Source organism: Rattus norvegicus, chromosome 4 (genome assembly GCF_036323735.1).
Source record: "Rattus norvegicus strain BN/NHsdMcwi chromosome 4, GRCr8, whole genome shotgun sequence".
Classification (NCBI taxonomy): Eukaryota; Metazoa; Chordata; class Mammalia; order Rodentia; family Muridae; genus Rattus; species Rattus norvegicus.
In genome coordinates this window covers 117,121,067-117,139,096 of record NC_086022.1, presented here as the reverse complement: position 1 = coordinate 117,139,096, position 18,030 = coordinate 117,121,067, and the positions used below count along the sequence as shown (strand labels likewise).

General features: G+C 52.5%; 2 protein-coding genes across 7 annotated transcripts; one reads left to right on the top strand and one right to left on the bottom strand.

The window, feature by feature from the left end:
- Positions 1-5,737: 5,737 nt before the first annotated feature.
- Tlx2 (T-cell leukemia homeobox 2) lies at positions 5,738-7,581 on the top strand. Its single transcript, NM_001172125.1, has 3 exons — positions 5,738-6,351; positions 6,735-6,972; positions 7,052-7,581. The coding sequence occupies exons 1-3, from the start codon at positions 5,952-5,954 to the stop codon at positions 7,266-7,268; spliced, it is 855 nt and encodes a 284-aa protein (NP_001165596.1). The 5' UTR covers positions 5,738-5,951; the 3' UTR covers positions 7,269-7,581.
- Positions 7,582-8,781: 1,200 nt separating this feature from the next.
- On the bottom strand, positions 8,782-17,881 carry Dqx1 (DEAQ box RNA-dependent ATPase 1). 6 transcript variants are annotated; one of them, XM_039108339.2, is made up of 12 exons: positions 17,401-17,881; positions 16,970-17,215; positions 16,587-16,780; positions 15,865-16,252; positions 15,166-15,399; positions 14,977-15,076; positions 14,706-14,864; positions 14,433-14,624; positions 10,929-11,048; positions 10,661-10,851; positions 9,479-9,858; positions 8,782-9,331 (listed from the first exon to the last, which is right to left on the bottom strand). In XM_039108339.2, exons 2-12 carry the CDS (start codon positions 17,195-17,197, stop codon positions 9,175-9,177), a joined length of 2,343 nt encoding a protein of 780 aa, XP_038964267.1. In that variant the 5' UTR covers positions 17,198-17,215; positions 17,401-17,881; the 3' UTR covers positions 8,782-9,174. The 6 variants fall into 6 exon arrangements, with proteins under 6 accessions (XP_038964267.1, XP_038964268.1, XP_063142746.1 ...); XM_039108340.2 differs by having other exon boundaries at positions 17,580-17,881; NM_001109407.1 differs by having other exon boundaries at positions 8,790-9,331; positions 9,479-9,669; positions 17,580-17,628.
- Between the last annotated feature and the right edge of the window lie 149 nt (positions 17,882-18,030).

Below are 18,030 nucleotides of genomic sequence, written 5' to 3'. Positions count from 1 at the left end.
ATATGAATACACTGTAACTGTCTTCAGACATACCAGAAGAGGGCATCAGATCTCATTACAGATGGTTGTGAGCCACCATGTGGTTGCTGGGAATTGAACTCAGGACCTCTGGAAGAGCAGTCAGTGCTCTTAACCGCAGAGCTATCTCTCCAGTCCCTGGTTCTTTTTCTTTTTCTTTTTTTTTTTTCAGAGCTGGGGACCGAACCCAGGGCCTTGCGCTTCCTAGGCAAGCGCTGAGCTAAATCCCCAGCCCCCTGGTTCCTTTTCTTAAAAAAAAAAAAAAAAAAAAAAAAAAAATTGACAGGCTTGGAGGGATGGCTCCGTGGTTAAGAGTGTTTACTGCTCTTTCAGATGGGCCGGTTTCCAGTTCCCAGGTGAAGCTGTTTACAACCACTTGTAACTCCAGTCCCAGTGGATCTGATGCCCTCTTCTGGCCTCTTAAATGCATGTGGTGTACGTAAAACTCACACAGGCAAAACCAAAAATTAAAAAGATCCTTTTAATGTAACTTACTTTGTGTGTGTGCATGTGCATACTACAGTGAGTGCACATGTGTGTGCATATGCATCAGCCTCTGGTGTCCTTAGGATTCTGAGAGACCTGAGGAGAACCTCCTTGATAATAAGGTTAAGTTGCCTGGCCAACAAGTCGCAAAGTCACACTGGCCCTCCAGTCACTCCCTCCCCAGTGCTCCACCACACCATTCACATTCAGGGAATGCTGGGGATTCCACTCAGATCCTCACATTTGCATAGCAAACACTTTACTGACTGGACTTTCTTTCTTCCTTCCTTTCTTTCTTCCTTTCTTTCTCTTATTCTCCTTCTCTTCCTCCTCTTCTTCCTCTTCCTCCTCCTCCCCCCTTCCTCCTCCTCTTCCTCCTCTTCCTCCTCCTCCTCCTCCTCCCCCTCCTCCTCCTCCTCCTTCTTCTTCTTCTTTTGAAACACAGTGTTCTTCTACCTGGTCTCAAACTAGTGATCCTCCTGCCTCAGCCTGCTAAGGTAGTTAGAATTATAGGCATGTATCTCTCTCTGTGTAATCTATCTCTTCATATATTATATAGACATTATAGTATTTGTTTCTAATATTTTCCTAGGTTTTCATCTGCCCTTTAGACTAGAATGTGCTATCCACATCTGTATCTGCAGATCTGAGCACACAGTGTAGATTAAAATATCCTGAATGGGGGGGTTGGGGATTTAGCTCAGTGGTAGAGCACTTGCCTAGCAAGTGCAAGGCCCTGGGTACGGTCCCCAGCTCTGAAAAAAAGAAAAGAAAAAAAAATATCCTGAATGGGGCTGGAGAGACAGCTCAGCAGCTAAGAGCACTCACTGCTCTTGCAGAGGACAGGAGGAGTCCAGTTCCCAGCACCCATGTTGGACAATTAGTTCACACCTGCCTATAACTCTGGTTTGAGGGGACCTGACACTCCTGTCCTCCAAGGGGTCTTGCACACATGTAGTCCATATAAACTCAAGTAGGCAAACACACATGGACACAAAATTTAAAGACATCTTTTAAAAATGTACTAAGTGGGGGTTGGGGATTTAGCTCAGTGGTAGAGCGCTTGCCTAGCAAGCACAGGCCCTGGGTTCGGTCCTCAGCTCAAAAAAAAAAAAAAAGCACCGACTGCTAAAAATGTACTAAGTGAAAAAATAGAAGAATGTAGGTGACAGTGGCAGCTTAGACTAAGGGCTTAGCAATGGGAATGAAGGTCTGTAGCTGGAAGTGTCACACACCTGCAATCCTGGCACCCAGAAGGCAGAGGCAGGAAGGTCAGAGTTCAAAGCAAGCCACCATGGCTACATAGTGAATTCAAGACCTGAGCTACAGAAGATGAGTGAAGAAGTAGGCTGAAGAGGAGGAAGAGGCGACTGCTTTTTAAACTCATCTATCTATCTATCTATCTATCTATCTATCTATCTATCTATCTATCTATCTATCTTTGAGACTGGGTTTCTCTGTGTAGATCTGGCTGGTCTCAAACTCAGAGAGATCCATCTGCCCCTGCCTCTTCCCGAGTGGGAGGCATGTGCCACCACCGCCTGGCTTTCTATTTTTTTTATTCATTTTGTTTTTGTTTATTTTCATTTAAACTTTAAAGGAAAGCGTTGTAGAAGGAAGCAGCCAGGGGCCTGACTGCCGGGCCTAAGTGGCTGAACGAGAAGTGAGCTTTTCCTCCAGCCTGTTAGACTTACAGTGGCTTCAGGAGTGCCGGGTGGAGTTGGCCACAAGGTTAGCACAGAAGTGAGACTGGAGGGATGAGACTCAATGTCATGTGCCAATGCTGTCTGTGTGGCTGCGAGAGTCGGGGCTACTGGAACGGGTGAAACCTGAAGAGGTGCAGAAAAGCTAAAATCGGAGCTCGGAAGCTCGAGTTCTCCAGGAGAAGAAAGCAAGGGCAGCGGAGGGAGGCTAGAAGCAGTAACAATTCACATCCATGCTGCAGGACTCAAGAGCAACAGAATGCGGGGCTGGAGGTGTAGCTCAGTGGGAGGCACTTGCCAAGCGTGCTTGAGGCACTGTAGACAATCAATCCCCAGGGCCCAAAGGAAAAACAAATAGAAGCCAAAAGAAAGAGCATCTTAAAAAAATATTTAAAGAAAAAAAAAAAGAAGAAAGGTCATCTTAAGAGCTGGTGAGATGATGCAGCAGGAGGAGGTGCTCGCTACCAACCTGATGACCTGAATTCAATCTCTAGGACCCAGACAGTGGAAGGAGAGCACACACACACACACACACACACACTCTCTCTCTCACGCACAACATGCATGTGCACACACTACATAAAAAATAAATATAATTTTAAATTTAAAAAAGGGAAGGAAAGAAAATTCAAGGAATAATTAGTTGCTCTGCGCTGTGTGGTTGTACACTCAACAGGGAGAGGCAGGTGAATCCCTGTGAGTTCAAGGCCAGCTTGACCTACAGAATGAGTTCCAGGCCAGCCAGGACTACATAGTGAGACACCCTCACCCCTACCCCCGACCCCTAGAAAAAAGCCAGTGGTGGTGTAGAAAAACCACTCTCCACAAAGAGCAGCTGAGAGGGAAGAAATGGAGGCGGTAGCCATGGATAGAACAAAGGAAAGAAGAAATGAAATTTTCACTTAAGGAGTCAGGCAAAGACTTTGTCCAGATGAGGATATTCTGAGATAGCTCAGGGTAGGAAGGACTAAGCTGACGACAGGCATAGTGACATAAGGGACGGGGCCATCTTGAACTGGGAGACGGAAGGAAGGGGCTGCGGTGAAGCAGTCAGCTTCTTTCCCCAAAGCTGCAGCCTCAAGGACTCAAGGACTCCAGGGTCAACATGGCAGTGCAGGCCTGGAAGCCAGTGTCCAGGAGGACAGAGGAGGTAGAAGGATGGAGAATTTAAGACCAGCTTGGGTTACACAGCAAGACACAACCCCAAACATTAAAATGGGCGGGGGTGACGGAGAAAGAAAGGAAAAGAAAACACTTGAGGGTTCGAATCACCAACACATAGGAGAGGACAGGAGGAAGCACTTACCCAGAACCCCCATCTTCAACCTGAACTAGCAGGAACCATTCAAGAGATGGAGGCAGGAAGAGAGATTCCTGGGTGGGCCTGTGGCTGACAAAACGTGACATCGTCCATCCTTACAGTCAGGTACTAGACACTTTGCTCTTTATCTCTCCAATTTGTATGCACAGACGCCCTTTGTGGCCATTCTCCTGGGCCATCAGTGCGGGAGTGCCACCTGCTCAGACCTTGAAGGTGACGGTCATCCAGGTCTTCACCAGCTGCTGTTTGTCATTCACTGATTCATTCTTTGACGAGTTCAAAAGGATTTAGTCAGTGTGCTGAGGGACACAGTTACTTTCCCCCTAGCTCACCCCCTAGCACACCTGCCAGCCAGGTTCCTAGGCTCCTATCCCCGTGGTGTGCTTGGTGCGTGGCTTCGGGCTTCAAGTTCCGTGAAGCCTCCCCACCTGCTGCTCAGAACAGGGAGGGCTCTGGGAAGGGTAGGGGAAATGAAAGTGATCTCTAGGGTTCTCAAAAGCACCGTTGCCAAATTGTCCCCTCTCCTGCCCTGTGACCAGGAAGGTGGAAGGAACAGCTGAGGATACTGTGGCCAAGGTGGGAGAGGGCTCTCACACAATACTAATGTCCTCCCGAGCCCCTAACCACTGTCTGTCTCTACCTCCACCCCCACCCCGCAGGCTTCTGAGAACACTAGGGAGGAGGGCCTACTTTTATCTACTTTTATGTTCCTGTCCAGATGCCCAAATATCCTGGTTCCCAGGAGAGAAAAGACCCCTTCACCCTGCCCCAGGCGCCAGGCTGCCAGCCCATCTGCTGGGAGAAAGGAGGGGCGCCTTTCCCAGGGGGATCCTGGAGAAACAACTAAAACAGTAGTACCAAGGAGGTTTATACTTGCTAGGCACTTCGCTTCACGCGGGAAAGCCGTAGGGTAGAGCTGAACCCTGAGGTGGGTAGGGGTGAGGGTCCAGGCCTGTCATAGCAGGGCGGGGTCTTCTGGCTAGGACGTGTCCAAGGCAGGCTGAGCAGTGCCTCGATGCCTACCCTCTGCCCCCCTCCCTGGGCCCAGTCTCACCGGCTCCGAGGCGCCAGGGCCCCCCCCAGGGCCGGGGCGGGCTGGGGAAGGTAATGTAATTCCGGCCCAGCTAACCCGATTATGGCGGCCTGCACCGGGCAGGGTGGCGGCAGGGGCGTGTCTTCGGCTTAGGGGCCCGCCCGGCAGGGGTCCCATCCCTGGGAGGGACGCGGAGGTCACACACTGCCAGCTTCTGGGTCCGCGCCCAGAGGTCACAAGGTCACTAAGCCGCTTCAGCCTTCCCCCTATCCTTGGCTGGTACGCTCCAGGCGCATTTTCTGATGCTTGGGTGGGGTAAAGTGTCTGTAGGGTGCGGAGCCCCGAGCCTCCCAAGGCCTCAGCGAGTCCCCAGTGTAGCCCTTTCGCCTTAGAGAAGGAAGGATAGTGTGTGAGGATAGTTTTCCAAGATGCAAATTGGAGAAGTGGAATCCCGCGGTGGAGGCCAGGGTCGGTCCGTTTGAGACACGGGTCCGATTGACAGCAATTTCAGAGAATCGAAATTCTGAGAAACAGGGTACTAACTCCTAGTCTGTCAGGACCAGTAAGGTGGGGAGTGGTACAGAAAAAAGCCAGGAGGTGTACCACGACTCCAAGCTCAGATGTTCGTTTCCTGCCCGAGCCCACCGTACGCGCCCTGGCACCGTCTGCTTCCACACCTGGCCTCTTCCTGGGACTCCAGATCGCGGATCGCCGTTCCCCAACCGCTTCTTGCACAGCCAGGTAGCCACAACGAGATTTGGTCTCAGAGGGCATTTGGGTAGGGGCCACAACGAATCCAGGAGCTGGCCAGCGGCACCCATCGGGAGGCGAAGAGTGGGGTCTGGGGAGAGAAGCCCCTGCCGAGGAACCCGCGAGGCAGCCCGAAGGTGAAGGCCGGCGAGGATGCGGGCGCGCGAGCATCCCGGCTGAGTCAGCGGCCCCTCCCGCGTACCGCGCCTTCCTGACACCCGCGCCCTCCTCTGCCTGCGCCAGGCTCATCCAGCCATCCCTTCCCCTTTAACAGCGGGGCCCCGCCCCTGCCCTCCCTCAGCCCCCTCTGCCCACCCGAGTCACTGCCCCTGAGCTGGCCACCCCTCTCCACACCGGACTCGGGCAGCGGCCTGGGCAACCTAGCGTCCACCTGCGCTCCTGGGACCCCCGCCCGCCGCGCTCCTTCGGGATGCGAGTCCCTGAGCGGACTCCCGGGAGGGGCGGGCACACGCGCGGCTTCTCCCGGTGCACAGGGATGTTGCTGTCCCGGGGGCCCCGGCGCGTGGCCGAGGCCAGCCCCGCGGGCCCCTGAAGCTGCTGCCCCGAGCGCGCCGCCGCCGGGCTCCCGCAGCCGTCAGAGACACCGTTTCCAGTCATCCAACCTCTCAGGCTTGGACCCATGGAGCCCGCAGTGTTGGCTCCGCACCACCTTCCGCACCACGAACCCATTAGCTTCGGCATCGATCAGATACTGAGCGGCCCCGAGCCCCCGGGGGGCGGTCTGGGTCCGGGTCAGGTTGGCCAGAGCCAAGGGGAGAGTGCGGCGTTCTCCAGTGGATTCCACGGAACCTCAGGCTACGCTCCAGCCGGCTCGCTGGCCTCGTTGCCTAGGGGCTCGGGAGTGGGCCCCGGCGGCGTGATCCGAGTCCCCGCGCACCGCCCGGTGCCTGTGCCGCCGCCCTCGGGTGCGGCCCCCGCCGTGGCCGGACCGTCTGGTTTGGGTGGCCCTGGGGGCCTAGCGGGACTCACTTTCCCCTGGATGGACAGCGGCCGCCGCTTTGCAAAGGACAGGCTCACCGGTGAGATTGCCCAGCTCCTCGGTGTCCTTCCCCCCGCGACCCCGTTTCTTCGCCTCTCAGCTTTCTGCTCCAACCCCATTACCCGTTTCATCTCTCCCCTCTGCTCATCCCCGTGGACCCTCCCCGACCCCATATTTCTCAGCCCACAGGGGAGAGGCAATAAGAGGTACTGTCGTCAGGTGCATACGCTCCGCCTTTGTTGCCCCATCCTGCCTACGGCGAGGAGGGGCAGGGTGAAGTTTGGGAGGACCCGATTCTTCCTAAGCCGCTTCATGAATGAGGCTTCTGTGGTTGGGGGGGACCCCCTGTTAACGACTAGGAGCTCTCTTCTCAGTTTCACCTCGGACCACCCCCAAACATTGCCCTGTTCTTCCGTCCCATAGCTGCGCTCTCGCCCTTCTCTGGGACACGTCGCATAGGCCACCCCTATCAAAACCGGACCCCCCCGAAGCGCAAGAAGCCGCGCACCTCCTTTTCCCGCTCACAGGTGCTGGAGCTGGAGCGCCGCTTCTTGCGCCAGAAGTACCTGGCCTCGGCAGAGAGGGCGGCGCTGGCCAAGGCCCTGCGCATGACGGACGCACAGGTCAAGACCTGGTTCCAGAACCGACGCACGAAGTGGCGGTGAGGTGCGGGGCGCGGGCGGGCGGAGTGGCGGGGAAGGGCTGGGTTGCCCGCTGACCCCGGCTCTCCGCCCGCCCAGGCGCCAGACAGCGGAGGAGCGCGAGGCCGAGCGGCATCGCGCGGGTCGCCTGCTGCTGCACCTGCAGCAAGACGCGCTGCCCCGGCCGCTGCGACCACCGCTGCCACCGGACCCGCTCTGCCTGCACAACTCGTCACTCTTCGCGCTGCAGAATCTACAGCCTTGGGCCGAGGACAACAAGGTGGCTTCAGTGTCGGGGCTCGCCTCGGTGGTGTGAGCTACGCCTGCCCGATGAGCGAACGCCATCGTGACTGGGTGCCGTGCCACCAGCGAAGCGTGAGGAGCGGAAAGCCTGCAGCTGTCCTCTAAGGCTCCTTGGCCACCAGTGGCCCCTGGCCCGCACTTTGACTTCGCCCTTCATGGCTTTTTTTTTTAGACCCGCTGAGACATGGGTTTGCAAGGGCAACCTGCAGGATTGTGAATGAAGAAGGGACCCTGCAAGGCACTGCGACTCTGCCCTGCCCTGAGTGAGCTCAGAGCTCAGGTCCTGCTGGGAAGGGGCCACCGAACTGGTACGAAAGCGGACATCAAGACAGCTGGGGGCGAGGGGTAGTGGAATAGACGCTGGCATTAAAGAATGTGGCCTACTGTGACAGGGACCTCATCCTTCATCTGTAAAACAATCACTAAGGAATCCTTCTAGATTTAGTCTTGGCTGTTGTCATCCACCCAATCTGCAGGCCACTCTTCACCTTGAGAGTTGTAAAATGGATACTTATATACCCAGAAGATAAAATCTAGGAAGAGAACCTGACTCCGGTGCCATGCAGAGTCAGAGAACCAAAATGGGGAGCTGGGGGAGAGCTCGTGGGCCTAGCGTTAGAGTGAGGAAGAGGCATGCTTTGGGGCTGGCAAACCTGAGAAGAACCAAAGGTGACGTTAAGACTGGAGATGTGGAGCCCAGGAAGTCAGTCTGTGGTGCTGTGGACTAGGAAGGGGAAACTGGGGGCAAGGTTAACAGTAGGCAAAACTAATGTTAGATTTAGAGAGAAAAAAAAGTCCTGATGCCTGCCTTTAGGGATCTTGCTGACATCACAGGGGTGGAGACATGGAATGGTGGAGCCAAATCTCCAGGGGTGTGTGGGGGGAACTCTGGGAAGTTACACGGATTGAACCTTTCTCTCCACAAACACATTAGGATGTGTGGGATGGTGGTGGACTCAGTAGTTAGAGCAGACGAAGGGCAGAAGGGGAGTACGGGAGTACGACCAGAGGAAGCAGAGCAGGACATCTTCTGGTTGGGAAGATGGAGACAGACGGCACCTGCAGTGACCCTGACAATCTGAGCTTGATCCCTAGGGCCGAGTTTGTGGAAGAAAACCGATTCCTATTCCTACAGATTGTCTTCTGACCGCTGCACGTGTGTTATGGGTGTGTATCCACACACAATAAATACGATGAAAAGTTAGAGAGACTGCAGGCTGCAGGCGGGTCAGAGGCTGGGCTTTTGGTTGAATGGAGGATGGTTGCAAAGCTCTCTGGCTTAACCGGAGTATTTTGTCTCATTCTACTGTTCCCATCTTGTTTCTAGAAGAGGCTAGAACATTGTGACAGGGGCAGAGACCTGTGGTAGCCAGATCACTCATGTTCTGTGTCAGTGACAGCTACAGCAGGCAGCACAGAGGCGGCACCTCAGAAGTCAGCCTCTTTCCTTACAGTCATCTCTCACTCGTGGACATTAAACATGGCACTGCAGAATCACAAATCAAACTTGGCATCATAGAAAAATCTTTTTTTTAAAGATTTATTTATGTATTTAATGAGTATGAACACATTGTCCCTGACACACCAGAAGAGAGCACTGGATCCAATTACAGATGGTCATGAGCCACCATGTGGTTGCTAGGAATTGAACTCACGACCTCTGGAAGAGCAGACAGTGAGTGCTCTTAATCCCTGAGTCATCTCTCCAGCCCCCAAGGAGACAAGGTTGTGTGGGGTAAGTCGTGGGTGGAGTAAGCAGCATTTGCCCCTGGCCCATGGACAGAGAAGGAAAGGCCTGCCTTGTTCTGAACTGTGGCTCTCTGTCCCCTCCCCTCCTAACATTTCTGGCGTTCCAGAGTGTGTCTGACCCTACACTTTGGGTCTCTAAGTCCACTGTGTGGTGAGGTTCCTTAGGCAGCTCACTGCAGAACACAGCCATCTCCATATTCCTGAGGAGAAGCAGTTTCAGTCACTGCTGCTGATGGCTCTGTTCCTTCTCTCAGCTGGTTCAGGAGGTCTCTGCTCTCACTGGGGGGCAGGTTACTCAGGAAGTATGGAGGGGCAAGCTCCACCAGCCTGTTGGAGAAGGTCAGAACGGGATCTCCTGTGCCTCTGCTCCACACTTTCACCAACCCTTTTCCTAGGTCTTGCTCCCCAGCTCTGGGTTTGGTCCCTGGCCCTGGGCAAGGAAGGGCCCCTAAGGGTGAGGGTCAGGAAACTCACATCTCAGGCTGAATCTCAGAGACTGTACAAAGGCAGTTGTCTTTAGAGATGGAGAAGCGGTGGTACAGCACCCATGTGGGTGGCTGGGCTGGAGTCCTGCGGTTACGGTAGACGCAGTATGGTGACAGCTGGGCCACATGTTTATGGGTGAGAAGCAAGTAATTTCCTGTCCCATCGGTGTCCCGGGCCACCTCATTGAAACACAAATACATGGGTGGACTAAGTAAGGAAGCACAGAAGATAAAGAAGGCCAATGCCGGGGTGGCAGTAATCCCAGCCTGAGTAGCAGAGTAGGGAGCCAGAGGAGCAGTTTGAGGCCAGCCTGAGGTACTTAGAGAGTCTGAAGGCAGCTTGGACATGAGACCCCGTCTCATCATTGCCTTTAAAAAGAAAGAAGGAAAGAGAAGAAGGGGCTGTGGAAGGAGTTAGAGGATTGTAGAGCCGAAAAGTCAATCTCTAGTTGAGTCTGCTCCTTGCTTCACCATATGGCATTTTCCATGGCCCCTTGTCCTCCAATCCCACAGATCCTATACTAAGAAACCACATACACACATACATACATACATACATACATACATACATACATACATACATACGGCTAGACTGGCTAGAGAGCCCCAGGGACCCAAGTGTCTCTGCCTACCCAGTGCTAGGACTACAAGGGAACCCAGGGTTCTGGAGACCAAAGTCTGTCCTTGAGATAGAAGCAAGGTGTTTACCTACTCAGCTCTTCCTAGTCCCCCCTCTCCCTGCCTTTTGATTCTTTTTTTCCAAAATTAAAAAAATGATTTATTTATCTTAGGTGTATGACCATTTTGCCTGCGTGTATTATGCACACCACGTGCCTGCTCTTGAATGTCATGAGTGTTAAATTTCTGGAATTGGAGTTAAGAATGGTTGTAAGTTACCACATGGGTGCTAGGATCCAAACCTGGGTCCCCTGGGCTCTCTGAGAGCAGTGAGTGCTCTTAACTGCTAAGGCAACCTCCAGCCACTGCCCGACCCCCACCCCATTTGGAGACAGAGTCTTCCTATGTAGCCCTAGCTGCCCGAGAACTTACTATGTAGACCAGGTTGGCCTCAAACTTAAAGAGTTCTGCCTGCCTCTAGAGTGCTGGGATTAAAGATGTGCACCATCACACCAGGCACCCCAGCTACCCCGCTCAGCCATTCCTCTCCAACCTTGAGGAAGTATCCTGACAGCAGCGCTTTCTGAAGGTCTCTGCGATTCTGCTCGGAGCCGAAGGCCGGCAAGGACAGGGGAAGCTCAATCCGTTGCATGAGTTCCAGGAGCTCTGCTCGGAGTTTGCGGGCTTGACATAACGCCTCCCAGCTTAGACCCCGGGCCTGACACCAAGTCTCATCTGCTCCACCTTGGAGGAGAAAGGAAACATCTGTAATCGAGTGCCAAGATGCACAAAGAATGACCTGTGCAGACTGAGCCACTTACTTTGTACAAAGGCTTCATAGACCTGGATCAGAGAGCTGTGATCACCATCTGCGTGTTCCAGACCCCGACGCAAGGCAGCTTCTCCTGCACACAGCGGAGGACGGGTAAACCCAGGAGCGGCTGGAAGCAGGACACAGGAGGGTGGTTTGGGAAGAACAAGGCAGGTTAAGAGCACACAGGATGCTAAAAAGGTAGGAGTAATCCTCTGGGAGCTTAATTTAAAAACAAACCATAGATTCTAGGTGCTCTGGGCTTCATTATACTTTGGAGACAAGTGCAGCCAGCCCTCCCCAACTGTACATGGCTCTGCCTCTATGGATTCAATCAACTGCCAACTCAGAGTATTCGGAAAACTACATCTATAGAGAACATGCAGGTCCTCCTCATCCAGTCTTTCTTAAATATTAAAGGGCGGCTTTTACATAATGTTTACACACAGTATGGGGTACTGCAGGTATTCTGGAGGTTATGCAAAGTGTATAGCAGAGTATGCCCAGGTTATGTTCAAGTGCTACAGCATCCTGGAGACTGAAGCACCAGTGGATTGTGGTATCCACCAAAGGTTCTGGAACCACCTCCCATAGATAATGATGTCTGGAAATGAAAGACAGTTTTTGCCCACAAGGAGATTAGAATCTAGTAGAGAAAGGCTGTGCATATGATTCCATAGCTACTTGCTGTACAAGAATGAAGCCTTGAGTTTGAACCCCCACTACCAACATAAAAAAAGCCTTCTACCTATGCCTGCAACTCCAGAACCTGGTGGGCAGAGACAGGCAGATCCAGGGATCTTAGCTACCCAACCAGTTTAGCAGGAAAGTTGACCTGCTTCCTCCAACTTTTGCACCCAAGCGCACCAATGCGTGCCCCCTCCCTCCAACACACACAAGTTTGGGGGGAAGAGTCCAACAAGGAAGGGAATAAGCTCTCTGAAAGCAAAGAGAAGGTGAATTGATCCAGGCTTGGGTGGGGGAGACAAGGGTGATATGGGAGCAAAGCATGAGCTCCTTGCGTCAGTGTCAGAAGTGTGCGCAGAGAAGGGACCATGGGGCCGTCTGAGGCTATGGGAACAGCATCAAACAAAGGCTAATGGCTTGTTTGGGGCATCAGATGCCATCTATTTTGTGTGGGATGGGTGACATGTGGCAGAATGGCAAGGGAAGCTGGAGTGGTCTGCACAGTCAGGGTAAGAGGCTGACTGTGTGATACAAAAGAGTTTGCACAGTCTAGGAGGTGAGAATAGCTGTAGAAGAAGATTGTTAAACTATGAGTCCAAGGGTTGGTCCACGTGATTGGTTAGGAGAACATGGATAGAATCCAGACAGGCAGAGAGGAGTACCTAACACTGGCATTGGCTACCATCATGTGAGAGTATAATCTGAAAACACATGTAGGAGCTGGAAAGGGAACTCTGGAGACAGACTAGGATAGGATGAGATCAGGAGAGGTGATGGGACTGTCTGAATCGATACAGAGAGGAACACTGTGGTGGCGTGGTAAGAAGGGCAGGCGGACAGAATGCCGGAGTTTAGTTCTGAGCTGAAACATGGTGGACAACTACAGTAGAACTATTTCCTAGGAGAGCCAGGAATTGTGTGGCACATGCCTGTAATCCTACTATCTGGGAGGCTGTGGCAGGAGGATGGCTGCAAGTTTGAGACTAGCATGCGATAGATATATGGTGGATTCCAGGCCATCCCAGATGACAAGAGTAAAACCCTTTCAGGGGGTAGAGGTGGGGGAGGGGGAAGAAAAGAAAAAGAAGCCTGCAAAATGGCTCAGCACATGTTGCATAAATCTAGGCTTTTAGCTCAACCTCCAGAACCCACACATAGGTGGAAGGAAAACCAAGTCTACAGTCTTGTCCCTGACCACATACATGCACTGTGGCACACTCCTGCTACCAAACATCGTACATCACGCACATACATAATACTTTTAAAAAGGGAGGAACACAGAGCTGGAGAAGTTGTTCAGCAGCTAAGAGCAATGGCTGTTCTTGCAGAGGTTCCAGGTTTGGTTCCCAGCACCTATGTGGTGGCTTACAAGCACCTGTTACTCCAGTTCCAGGGGATCGGATGCCCTCTTATGGCCTCTGCCGGTACTGCATGCACAGACAGACATGCAGGCATAACATAAAAATAAGATACTCTTCCAGAGTTGGATGTCTCTCCTCCCTCTTCTTTCCTTTCTGTGTCCCTCTCCCTCCTCACTTTCTCCCCTCCCCATATCCTCCTTCCTAAGGTCTAAAAGAATGCCATGGGGTGGGAGAAATGGCACAGATCTTTAATCCCAGGATTTGGAAGGCAGAGGCAGGCAGATCTCTGTGAGTTTAAGACCAATCAGGGCTACATAGTGAGGTCCTAGTTTTAAGAACTCCATGCTGGCATAGAGATGCAAAGTACAGTTTGGGAATTCCAAGTGTAAAGGCAGCGCTGTGAACTGTGCTGTGGGTGGACCTGCTCAGAGTTCTGGGACCGAGAAGACATACAAGCCCAAAGCTGTAGCCTTGGGCACATTTACAGTGGAAAGAGGATGAGAGAACCAAGGAAGAGATGAGGACCCAATGGCCATAGAGGTGGGATGAAAACTACAGGATGCTGGGCATCTGTGATCCCAGTGTTCTGGACACTGAGCCACAAAGATCTCAAGTTCAAGGTCAGCTTGGGCTACAGAGCAAGATCCTGTCTTAAAAAGAAGGGGGATGGCCGGGGAGGTGGCTCAGTGGTTAAGAACATTTTTTACATAAGCACTGAGGACTTGAGTTCAAATTCTGGGTACCCATGAAAATGCCACCTGCTGTGGCCACACACACCTATGACCTTATAACTGGGGACAAGAGAATCACCTGGGCTTGGGATGCCAGCGTAGTTTCAGATTCAGGAACAGACCCAGCCTCAGGGGAACAAGGGGAGTTAGAGTGAAGGAGCAGGACACCTGACATCCTCTTCTGCTTCAGAGCATATGCACATGTATGTATGTGTGTAAACACTTCATACAAATAAGGAGCAATACCTCTCCCCCAACAAATACCAAGTGCTACCACAGAGGCATGGGGAGTAGTGAACATTTTGGTGTCACAAGGTTGTAAACAAATGCTGGAGTATGGGGACCCTCACTACTGAGCTGTCATTGCAGGGGACATGGTCCTGAAGCTGGAATGCAACAGGTGAGCCACACCCAGGACAGACATGGCTGAAAGGGGAGATCGGCAGAGGGCAGGTGAGTGGATCTAGTCACTGTTGTTGAGATTCTGTACACCGAGAAGAAAGAAGCATTAGAGGAAAGGTGATAGGAAGAGATGGGTAGACACTTGGTTCCTTATTGTTGAGGGGGGAGTAGGGTAGGAAGGCTGACACGGCTGTAACCAGTGATTCTAGCTTTACCCCAGTGCAGGGCTGAGCAGCTGCCTGACAGACAGGAGGCCCCGGGTAAGATTTTTCAGCACAGCAAAACCCCCAAGTCCTGACTAACAAGTGAGGGAGATTAAAGCTAGAGATGTACCAGTGAGCATGGCCGCGAGAGTGAGCATCTCATCCACACAGTTAAACTCGCAGGAGGCCAGCAGGGCTTTGGCCAGCTCCGGGGGCAGGGGAAACTCCGAGAGGATGATTCCGAGGTCTGACAGGTCCCCATCATCATCCAGAGCGGCCAGATAGTCTAAGTCTTCCAGGGCCTGCATCAGTGCTTCTGGTGCTGTTAGGACACAGGGCTTAGACATCACAAGCTCTGACCCTGTAGTCAAGAGGCAGTCCTGGGGCAGGGTGAGGGGCTCACCAGGCCGGTCCAGGAAGTGGCACTCCCCTGGCTCTGCAATCTGTTTCCTCTTTAGTAGCAATACCAGGGAGCTCAGATTCTCTTCGCACACTTTGGGGTGGGGCAGTGGGGGAGCCTCTAGGTCTAGGGTAGACTTAGAGTACAGGCGGAGGCAGGTTCCTAAAAGGAGAAAGGTCTGGGGAGGTAGGTTTCTCAGAGCTTGTGTGAGGGTTTTTGTTTGTTTGTTTGTTTGTTTGTTTGTTTGTTTTTGTATGAGAGCAAAGGCTCTTACCTGGTGGGAACCCTCTGGCCCGCAGCAGCCTTGCCTCTGCCTGACACTTGCTAATTCGTCTCAACACCTGGGATTCTGCCCGGATCCGAGGATTGTAAACCTGTCATTCAGCCCCCCAACAAGGCCAACACAGATCAGAGTGGTTCATTTCTATCTGAGGGTCCACTCCCCCTCATTTCTCTCACTCACACTGCGAAGTTCCAGTCCTGAGTCAATGACATGTTGGATGAAAGGGAGGGAGAAGGAGAAATCTGCCAGCCAATGAGTGACCACAATCTTTCTGACACTCACATCTGTGTCTTCATACACAGTCTGGATGGCTTGACCACAGCCAGGGTGAAGGGGTAGCACCCTCGGAAGAGGCCCTGGGACAGCCAACATCCCCATCTCCCTGGACAAGGATTCACAGCACAGAGAGATTTCCTGAGGAGAGGGGTGGGGCATTAGGGCAGTTCTTACCTTTCTTGGGGGAGCACAGACCTTTTGGATAAACTGAGGAAAACCAAGGCCCATTTCTCTGAGAAAATAGACATACTTCTAAAGTTGGGCACTTTATAATTTTAGTTCACTGTGCTCAAAGTTCTGCATTATAAGGAATTTTAAAAGTGGATAGCAAATTTCTTTATTCTGAAGTCCTTGATCCCCCAAGAAGACTTCAGCAAAGAGTAAATGGACCCACTACTATTTCTTTTTTTTTTTTTCTTTTTTCTTTTTTCTTTTTTTCGGAGCTGGGGACCGAACCCAGGGCCTTGCGCTTGTTAGGCAAGCGCTCTACCACTGAGCTAAATCCCCAACCCCACCCCCACTACTATTTCTAAGACCTGTTGCCTCTGGGACAGGAAGGCAGCACAGGGATGCATCCCATAATCTACCTTTCCCTCTGTTTACCTCCTCGCTGGGCAGATACACCAGCACATCTCCTGGTGCCTCTTCCCGCTGACACAGCTCAAGCACAGCTTGGCAGGCAGCTTCCACGAGGTCAGCAGGGACAGTGTCCTTGTAGGTAAGGGTGGGATTTTCACCAGGCTCCCTGGGTACATGCACAGTAGGAGAATTGCCCCAGAAGGCTTGGAATTTTGGTTCAAGCGCCGAGTCAGTAACTATAACCACTCTGGGATCCCCCGGAAGGTTTCTCAGTCTGGTATCTCGCAGGAGCCCCTGTAGTAAATCTGAGGCCACTGACCGCTCCTGAGCCTCATCCAGTACCAGCACACTCCAGGCTCCAGGGCCCCGGGTCGAGGCTACTTCCTGTAGAAATAGCCTGTCCCAGCAAAACCTGTAGACATTGGTAGTGGACAGGGAGTCAACATGGACGTGGACCAGACCCAAATTTAGGAATTTTCCCCCAAGGTGCCTAGATCTTGATACTGAAGGTCAGAAAAAGATGTTGTCATGGACTTCCTAAGCCTGTGGACCACTAAGTGTGACCCTACATCTTGTTGAGGGCACTTGGTTCACCCACTATATCCTGTATCTTGTGGTGGGGGTGAGGTTTGTATCATGTGACTCAAAGGCAAGTTAAGCTGAGGGTATGGGGAGGTACGAGACAACTGGGTTTGTTCCCACTCAGTAAGGGGGATTAAGCCCATGCCAGACTGCAAATGGCCCACCTGAGCATGGTATTGGGCCCAGTGCAGTCTTCCTGAGGGATGCTGTAGCCAATCTCATGACCCAGGGTCAGGTCCATCTCATCAGCCACCCTTGAAGCCAGGCTCATGGCTGCCAGAGGGTAGGGCTGAGTGACTGTAACCTGTCCTGTCTGGAATCCTCTGGCCAGCGCAAACTCTGCACACCATTGAGGAATCTGGGGTAGGGAGAGGGAATTTGTCAGAGGATTGGAGGACTTTAGACAGAAGTGCTATAGGAACTATGACCAGCTGAACTCTACCGTACCACCCACTGGGTAATCCACCTTTCCCACATCCCCTTTCCTTTACCCAGGAAAAAGCACATTTAACCCTGCCCTTTGCCCACTCCCAGAACCTTCCTCCACCTGGGTGCTCTTGCCAGAGCCGGGCTCCCCAGATACCAGCACCACTCCAGTGGGGCTACTTTCCAAATGCTCCAAGAACAGGAAACGAGCAGCCCAGATGGGCAAGGCTCTACGCTGCTCAAGCAGCTCATAGTAGCAAGAAGAGAAGGGGAGCCCATCAAAGGGGTTCACAGCCAGTTCAGACTCCCCAGGACTTGGTTCAGACTCTTCTGCCAGCCCAGAGGCCATGATGGCTGTTCATAGAACCTACGAAAAGCAGGGCAGCCAGTAAGGCCTTAGATCTGGTGACTGGTACAAATTCCCATCTCAGATTGATCCCCAACCTCAACCCACAGGGGACAATGCCTTGGGGTCCATCCTTCCCAGTGGTATTTGCTTGCCAGGAAACTGTGCCGGGTGTTTCTAAGGGGACATCACAAGTGGACTTTTACCCTGTTTGTAGCTGAGTAGTAAAGATCTGTGACTAGCACAGGGGCCCATGTGGGCAGCAGGATTTACAAGAAGCACAGTCATCTGTGGGAAGGGCCCGAGTGGGGTTGGGGGGAGTAAGAAATCTGGAGAAGAGAGAATGGGACAGTAAGCAGGGCCATTAATGATCCTGGATTCAAACCTGCCAGCAGCTCTGAGACGTGTCAGGAAGGCAGCCAGTTCTGGACACACCCAACCAGGCACCACCAACCCAGGCCGCCTGGAGTACAAAGGTAAATTCCGGCTCCATCTGGAGGCTGAGCCCAAACTCCAATCCCAGAGCTTGATTTCTTGGGGGAGGAGCCTTTTGCTCCACCTTGGTTAATTTAGCTAGGAACCTTAAGAATGCAGGTTCCTGCTGCCATACTGAGCTTGTATAAACGTGACATGCTTGTACTCATGAGATGCATTCTGGGACTTGTAGTTTTGGAGTAACAGCCTCCAAACGTAACTGAGCTGGGATCCAGTTGTTTTGTCTTCAGTTTAGTATAATTTCACAGTTCCACTCTGACCATCCTCACCCATATTATATTCTTCAACCCAGGAAAAGAAACCTGCTCAAGGGGCTTTGGAAACCCAGAGAGGCAACAGAG